Raw genomic sequence first — 8,880 nt, forward strand, 5'->3', positions numbered from 1 at the left:
CGACTTTCAAGCAGCGTGTGTGTGAAAACATCTGTAAACAGTGCGGGGGTAAACGCGTCATCTGTATTAAAACGTTATGATTGGCCCAAAGCTGTCAGCGTGGTCTGACGTCGCACATTCTAATGTAAATTTGCCGTAATCTATATTTTGTGGTCACACATAGCACTTATCAGTAAATTACTGTTAATCTAGCTTACAACCTCTCTTTCTGGTAAATTGTCAGCACTGATTTACCGGAAAGGTTCTGTTCACACATGACCTGTTAACTGTCATTTACAAGTAAATTACCAGTAAAGACTGTATGTGTGAAAGGGACTATTGATATGCTTACTGGAATGAGAATTACATTCAGCTCTCTACTGATCCAGCCGGAGGACTTTCATGCCCACTGCTGTAAGACTGTATAATTCATCCACCTTATGCATAGGTCTTATCAACAATTTACCCTAGTATGAGTGCATTTGTAATTGTGGTATATGTATTTTATTACTTTGTGTATAAGAGATGCACTGTATATTCATAAGATATTCTATTAAATTGTATATTGTACATATATGTAGTATAAACTGTAGAATGCACTATTGATTGTAGCGCATTGTCTGCTAGTACTTGACAGTGTTTCTGTACAGCTGCACAATTTTCATACTGGGGATCAATAAATGACCTATCTGTCTGCCCATCTAATTTGTTGTTGTGATGTTTCAGCATCATTACTCCAGTCTTGAGTGTCACATGATACTTCAGAATTATTCTAACAGGATTTAAAGATCAAGAAACAATTATGATAATTAATAATGCTATAAACAGTTCTTTCATGAAAAGAAAGTTCAAAAGAAAACCATTTATCTGAAATAGTTTTTGTACGGTATGTTTGTTAAAAACCCTAAATTTTCCTAAAAAAAAAACCCCTAAGGCCTAGTTCTGAATTAATCTAAACCCTGTCTGGAAAACTGCCCCCATACAGCCATATAGGAGAGGGTTTATTCATACAGTATCAGCTCACTTCATACTCAATAAATGAGTTTTGGCGCAAATAAGCAATACAAAAAAAACAATACTTTTTATTCTGCATGGGATAAGGGCCCATATATTTGGTCACAACCTTGGGCGTCGGAACCATTATACGTGGTTGGTACAGGACCCAGCCACTTTTTAAGACCAATGATAATGGACCCACCCACTTTTTCTCTAATTTAGTGCATTTGTCACTTATCAAAGTGCTGTAAGTCAAAATCCATTCCACTAGTGCAGGGATCATTAACCTTTGCTTTTTTTACCCCGCTGACCCGTTTCAGCTTTTTAAAAAAATCGCGGAGGGGGGTGTCGCTGAGTTGCTGTTCGAACAAAGTGCTGAAAAACCTCCTCCGTTTTAAATGGAAGTAAAGGTCAAACAACCATGCATTAGGAAAATTAATAACTGCTTTATTTATATTATATTTTCTATAGACGTGTAAAACCATATTACAGTTTTTCTCAATTGCTAAAACACTAAAACCCATTGGCTGAACAAAGTTCTCAGTTGCCTGAACTCATTTATCTAATTGTGCAGTCTGTTGTCAATACCTTAAACCATTTCACATCATAAAACACAATTTGCAGATCTCACTTAGATGTTTTAGCAAAACTCCAAACACAAACTCATTCTCAAAACACAATCTGCACTCTAATGCACATGTCATGCATACTGCTAAACACAAGCGGCAACAAACAATTACAAATGTCATCACACATGTCATTGATTAAACACAACCACTCAAAATTTATTTAAAGGTGCCATTTGTAATGTCCGCCAAAAAAATCAATTCATACTCCACACTCCAGAAAGATGGGGGCAGTATACCTCCAGAAAGTGAGTTGGTCTACCCTAGAGTATCCACAGAGAAACGAATGACAGCCCCTCCTCCGATCCAAGCCTACTGTCTATGCTCCGCTCACACCTTCACAACGACCCTAGAGCCATTGCCGAGCCAACTGCACTGAGTGCACTCCTAACAGAGGACGTTTTGACTCCAGACTTAGGAACGTTGGTTGATGTCAAGTGATTTTGAAACATGACATCTTCAAGCTACTCCCCTTCCCCTTTACCAGTGAATATGTTCAATATTACGTTTTTATTGTTAGTTTGAATTACATTAATTTGACAGACAGCATTGGCCGATGTTGACCAAGCTAGCCTCAACGTAACGTTAACCAATGTCAAGCGCTACTGTTGAGCCTACATTTGTGTGAATAAATCTAGCTAATCTTGGCTAAGAGCGGATTTAAACTGTAAATATAGTGTAAAATGGTGCATGTCTTCCTCATGTTTACTTCGAGATTCCGACTGTTTAACCAGCAGGCCGTTTTTATCTGTTATGGCAGACTGATGATGAAGATTACACCCCAGCGTCTAGCAAAACACAGCCTAGCCAGAGCAGTCTCAACAAAAAGGGAGATTCTGTACAAAGAGGCAGAGGAAGAGGCAGGGGTACAGGCACACGAGCAAATAGGGCAGCAGCCGCCAGGGCTGAAGAGGACAGAAGAGTGGAGGAGCGTCGCCGTGAGAGAATGTCCGCAACTCAGGTTAGGCTACTTGGACGTGGTGTCTCTAAAACTAAACGTTAATTATGTCCACTCAGTTTGTAGTAGGGGAGAACCGGGACGAAAGTAACAAAGCTCTGATAACATTTGCATCTTAAACTATGACCGCATATTAGCACACAAACCCTTGACAGAGCTGACAAGTATCGCCTTATTTACTCACCGTTTTCCGCGTGTAGATCCAGAAAGGTCTTTTCAACCATGAAACGTAAATTCCAAAATCGATCATTTGTTCTTATAACGCGTTGTGTTTCTGGTTTCATGTGTTACAGTACTGATCATTCTACAGGTTATTTAGTGCTCTAACACATCCTAAAGTTTGAATTCTCAGAGTTTTTCAAAATAAAAGTAAATCGGGTTTAAATGTCAGGAAATCCTGTCGGGTCAAAAGTAACACTTCTTACTTTTGTCCCGTTGCTAATACTGTTGTATATGATGAAAATTGATATTATTTTAATTTGATTTGATTTCTTTTTCATAGTGTTCAAACTGTTGAAAAATGTTTAAATTATTTTTACAAAATTTCACCTGGTATTGATATCCCACACTTGTGAGTTTTGACCACAGCAAATATTATCTCTCTGTCTATAACATTATCTTTTAAAATGAAGTTTTTCTGGAAAATTGTACTTTCGCCCCTGCTCTCCCCGTTTTCAAGTTAATTTCACTGGACACACATGACATCCTGGACAGGTAGCCTATTTGAGGAGATAATCATTGAATGTTTAGTAGTAAATGTTCCACATTATGCAATGATGATTTGCACATGATTAACCTATACTTTATGGCCTCGCAGAACCTCCTTCAAGATTTGAGCTATGAGGATCTGAGGTCATTCACAAATGACATTATACAGTGGCAACCAGGTTTGGTGTTTGATGTCCTGGCATTACGCCAGAATAATGCCCCCCCTCCATCAGCTGGTCTGCCAGGGGTGCCATGGTGCACCTGTCATAACTGCAGGGACATGCCCACTGACAGGGAGAGAAAATGCTGCCGCCAGACACCAAACAACTGCATTAGCAACCTGCCACACTTTAGGGATTACTGCCTGGATGGAGGCTTCCTGCGTATTCACCGCCAGTATAGGGAAGACATTACAGCGCTCGGCCGTGCCAGAGAACCAGGGTCAGAGAGCCGAGAGTTTCGTTATGCCGCCTATAGACATTACATTTACTGGCAGCATGGGTCCCTGGGAGCTGGGAACAGACTAGTGATCCCGAGTTGTTGTGTCTGTAAAATTAGGGACACATTTCCAGATCCTCAGGGCCAATACACAGGTTTTCTTCCTGGATTTTAGTTCACCTTTTTGTCCTTAACTTTGTTTACATAACTATTTCACTTTCAGAAAGTTAACTGTAAATTGTGTTGTTACATTACTTTGCTTTGAGTTAACCAATTTGTTCAAACTGGAAAGATGGACTAAATTCGGTGTAAAATGTTCTTTGTACCACATGTTAGTAGAATACAGTAACGGTAACAAGTACAACTGCATCATTTGGTGACAGCATTTCATTTTTTTGTGGAGTTCATAATCTGTACTAATAAACCTTTCTGTCCGTCGTTGACAATCAAACCCTGGTGCCAGCTCTTACCATTTGTGTACAAGAAAGAAAACGGTGGAATAATTCTTGAAACAAATTACTCTCTAATAACAATCAGGACAAACAATCATTTTGCAGAGTTTCAGCCTGTGTTATGAACTGAAAGAACAGTGGTAAAGCACAAAATGGTAGTGATAATAGGTTGGTTCAGATGTTTTATTTACAAAACATGCAAACACTCACACATTTTAGCCACCCTGTAAAAACATTACAGGAATTCAAATTAAATCCTAGACGAAGTAAGATGGTGAACTACAAATTAAAATGTACTAATTTGCATGGACAGTGTGAATGTTGGTGGGTGTCCCATTGGTCACAATCCTTCTCTCTGCCAGAGGCTTGTACTGCGAAGAGTGGAAATGAACAGGTGTAAGAAGTTGCTAAAGGATTGAATACAATTGAAATACATTTTGTCATACAAAAATGAAGCGACTTGACAGAGTGCATTTCACTCACCTATACGTACACTGGATGCCACAATTCTGACTTCACTGGGGAGAACTCGACTGTAAATCAGGTCCTGACACATAAAAAACATTTCCTTGTAATTGATTGGTCAAACAGGAAAACCTGACAGTATATTTTTATAGAGTTTCGTTGCAAAACGAGATAACCACCGTTTTTTTAATTGTTCAGAAATCTCATTTTTTGGTTGTGCATTCCAATTAATTTAAATTCAACTGCAGTTGGTTTGTTTTGATTTGAACCTTCATAACTTAAAAAATACAGCTAAGTAGCACCATAAAACAAAATAATAACATAATAATAAACATGTTTTGACAAAAATGATAAAAAATGGATTTATCTCGTTTTGCAATAAAACTCTTCATTTCTTCCACAAACCAAAATCAGGTCATACTCAGTGTCAGGATGCACAAGATAATACTATTTTGCACTTCCCTGAGGTACTGTATATACACTAAAGGCCAAAAGTTTTGGGACACTTGACTAAAATTATAACTATTATCTTAAAAATCATTTAATCTGAAGGTGTATGGTTAAATGCTTGAAAATACCTTTGTAGACAAAAATATACCTGTGCCAAACAGAATAATTTCTGTTATTGGAAAACTAAAATTTTAGTTTACAATATTATTTTAGAAATAGATGACTTACACTGAATATTGAAGAAAAAGCAGCCAAGAGCCCAGATTAAATATGAACTCCTTCTATACTCTCTATAATGACTGCACTTCAGATAATAAAAAATAACAGTTTTGATTTATTTTGGATGCTTTTAGTCACCAACATGATTCTCACAGTTACATTTGTGCTATGCCTTAGTTTGGAAGAGTTTATTATTATTATTCTGTAATATGGAAAAAATATAAATAAAGAACGAGTTGGTGTCCCAAAACTTTTGGCCGCTAATGTATGTTGTGCCAGTTTTAGCATTGCTATCTGAAAGAGAAGGACATTTATACAACTACAGCCAGAACACCCTAACCAGTTGTTTGCTTGTACACACCCAAACACTAAACAGGAGCTAATTTTTGCATACCTAGTCCTCTCCTGACTTGTCTTTGTACAAGCTCTGCTGTTGGTGGGGGTGGTACAGGTGGAAGTAAACCAAGTCTTCGTGGGTCATCTGGCCTTAGGGTTCTTGACCTGGGCATTCCAGAGCCACTCGCCAGCCTAGATCTCGCCACCAGCGTCTGTAGCTCCCCAATGTAGCTGTAACTTTTGGGAGTCTTGCGCGCATAGACACTGTACTGTTTGGCATTCTTTTTGTACACTCGTCTGTACCTGATAATAGGGGGGTAATATTGTTAAAGAAAGACACAGAGACAAGTAACAATAAATATTTCAGTAGTTCTCGTGATACTTACATCTCTGTACCATCTGCCCTCTTCTGAGTAGGTCGGTCCCGATGGTAGTTGTAGTCCAGGGCTGCCAGGAGGACTCGGGCTTCGTACACCGGTGGACTGAAGGCAAAGCGCTTGCTGGCATACATCAATATATGGTTTTGAAAGGATTCGAGGACTGCTGTTGATCTGTTATGGAATTAAAACAAAACAAATAATGACAGCTAAGCAGAACTGAGCAGTTGTTGGTGAAATGAACACTTTCACCCTAATTCCCACACATACCTAAAGCGCAGGTATTTGTGCACATCCTTCAACCATCGTTTCTTGAGGATTATCTCCACAAGAGCCTTGTGTGCTTTAGAGTCTCTTTGAATCCATTGCTTCTCCGAATCTGCCAGCTGCCCATGTTTACAGCTGCCCATAGCCCACTCATGCTCGTTGCAGACATGATGTAAAAGGCCGGCCCACAGTGCCTACAATTGTAACACACAACATAAAAAGAAACAGCAATTATCAGTAGTCAGTTCACAATAGGGATGTGCAAAAAAAAGTCGCCTGCAATTCTCATGCACATTTCATCAGTAAAGCCGGTTCCTTGATTACAAGTAAATCGCCATCAGCTGCTTTCAGATGCATTGGCATTAATTACACAGAGCCATAGTTCACAGAGAAGTTAGGCAAAATCGGATAGATTAAATCGAATCGATTTTCCTCGATTGTGAACCAGATTTTTCCTAGCTTCTCATAGAACTACGGCTCTGAATGCCCCTCCATCTGACTGCAGCTGGCGGCGATTTTTTGCAAAGCCCTAGTTCACAAGTGCAATGGCTTATTTAGATTTGGGAAAATAAAGGAAGAAATGACACAAAACTTACCAGGAACTCTTCATAGGAGTCGGCTGTTTTGCAGCACCACCAGAAGTGATTTACGATGTCTTTCAGCCAAAGTAGTAAGACAGACAGTTCTTTTACCTGGCCTGCCTGGATATAAGGATTAAAACCATAATTAATAGCAATGCACAGCAATGACAACATTATAATGCACAGGGGTACAATTAAACTTCTACTATGGACACTCACAGCCGCAATCTTCTTTGCCAAATTCTTGGCACCATGCCACATATCTAAGCTGTGGTGAATCCTTTGGTCCTTGTACCTCCCCTTTACAGGATCTACAAAACAAGTACATGCAAAGATGGAAATAAGTCAAATGTTGACTACATGTCAAGTAACAGCTAGGACATGTGGATATGAACTCACCCATCAGGGCACCAATCTGTGAGTGGGCATCTGTGCAGATTTCGATAAGTTTAACTTCATTGACTAGTTGATCCATAGTCAAGATGAAGGCCTCCTTCTCCATCATGGCAGACCGTCTGTCGGTTTGTCTTTTGTCTACTGTGACTACACTGATGATCTCCAATGTGTCGTTTTCCATTGTAGTGTAACTACAGTACTGCGCACAGTGACCCGGTGTGTCGTTTCTGCCATCAGCTAGATATTTAGGACAAGAGAGTCTGTGTTAGATAAAAATACTGCAACATCACTTTCTAGAAATATAAACTGTATGTGTATCACTAACCAAGGACAACAACATCTTTGCCCTGAAGTCTTGAAATCACATCTGCCCTTTTTTCCATCCAGTACTTTTTGATAGAGTCAACACAGTACGTGTCTTGGATGGAGAAAAAAGTGTTTGGGCCAAAAATGCCCATGTTCATAAATCTAAATAGCAGTACAATTTTAGTGTAGTTGTTTCCTGATAGCAGGATGTTGGTGCTCAGCATAAAGTCTCCAGCCTGAAGTCCGTACTTCATCAAGGGCTGTGAAACCCATCGCCACACAATGTGTCCATCAGCACAGCTCTAATGATAAGAACAGATAGATATAACGGCTATAGCAGTTTTATACCAGATAACTTTTTCTTAGAAACGTTTAGAGGTAAGGGTATATGTTGGTGTCCATATGAAGTGTACATTCACATAGTTATTGTCATAACAACAGTGTCACATACCCATTCTAACATGCTTGCAGTGCCTTTCCCTTTGATGTTCACCAGGAATGGTGGATGGCGTTGGCATGCTGCACCGGTCACATTTATTGCTGTGCACCGTTTCACTGGTGGTGTAACAAAGGCCGCAAGGTACTTCAAGCAATCATACACAATCGATGCCTTTGCACCAACAATGTCCTCTGCCTTCTGTACAGTTGGCACATTTGAATCAGCTGGTGAGGCAGTGGAGCTGTCAGGATCTGTAGATGGTTCAGACTCAAAATCTGCAGGGAGGTCGTGTACGGTCTCTTCCAAACCAATGACTGGCAGCGCATCAAAGTTTGGAACATTTGGTAAAGCTCCACCCAACCTGTTTCAGTCAAACAGTACAAAGATGGATTTGTTACCAAAAACAGGTGAACAAACACTTTAATTGCAAAGAAGTGTCTGAAGGAGCTACTCTGCCTCGCAAAGTTGTGGAGAGAAGAACTGGCATGCGAGTCCTTGTATCAACAACATAGCTGACGCATTAAATATTTCACCTATTCACTTTATTCCGCATGCAAACATGGGGGCTGGCATGACACTGTCTTGGAACATCTAATTGGACAATGCACTGGAATGAATAAGTGTTGGTAGTCGTTTCAACTGTATGATTTAAGTTATCTTTTTATAAAATTGTGCCTCGATAATCAAACAGGTTTGTAGAGTATGTCACCAGAACAAACAGGCTGTTCAGCAGTAAAAACTTTGTTTCATGAAACCACATTTCATAAAAATAGAATGGATGTGTATGAAGGCAAGTGGCAGAATGGAAGTTTCTACACATACACAGAAGGGGGAAAAATAAAATGCTTCTGTCAGATCAAGGTGAACAGAATACCAGAGTATAGCTG

The 8,880-nt window shown here is 39.5% G+C and overlaps 1 protein-coding gene across 1 annotated transcript; it reads right to left on the reverse strand.

Annotated features, from left to right (window-relative positions):
- Positions 1-4,236: 4,236 nt before the first annotated feature.
- LOC135770289 (uncharacterized) lies at positions 4,237-8,503 on the reverse strand. The gene is made up of 11 exons (XM_073815465.1): positions 8,445-8,503; positions 8,006-8,354; positions 7,574-7,856; positions 7,252-7,485; positions 7,072-7,163; positions 6,868-6,972; positions 6,275-6,465; positions 6,014-6,178; positions 5,686-5,930; positions 4,641-4,704; positions 4,237-4,528 (listed from the first exon to the last, which is right to left on the reverse strand). The coding sequence occupies exons 1-10, from the start codon at positions 8,501-8,503 to the stop codon at positions 4,673-4,675; spliced, it is 1,755 nt and encodes a 584-aa protein (XP_073671566.1). The 3' UTR covers positions 4,237-4,528; positions 4,641-4,672.
- Between the last annotated feature and the right edge of the window lie 377 nt (positions 8,504-8,880).

This window comes from Paramisgurnus dabryanus, chromosome 8, assembly GCF_030506205.2.
Source record: "Paramisgurnus dabryanus chromosome 8, PD_genome_1.1, whole genome shotgun sequence".
Lineage (NCBI taxonomy): Eukaryota > Metazoa > Chordata > Actinopteri > Cypriniformes > Cobitidae > Paramisgurnus > Paramisgurnus dabryanus.

Bases quoted from the DNA above. Each gene is read 5' to 3' on its own strand.
- LOC135770289 (XM_073815465.1), bottom strand. From the start codon at position 8,503: ATGTTGTTGATACAAGGACTCGCATGCCAGTTCTTCTCTCCACAACTT. The intron at 7,486-7,573 runs GTTAGTGATACA...CTAAATATCTAG, and splicing joins CAAAGATGTTGTTGTCCTTG to CTGATGGCAGAAACGACACA. The intron at 7,164-7,251 runs GTGAGTTCATAT...CTTGTTTTGTAG, and splicing joins ACAGATTGGTGCCCTGATGG to ATCCTGTAAAGGGGAGGTAC.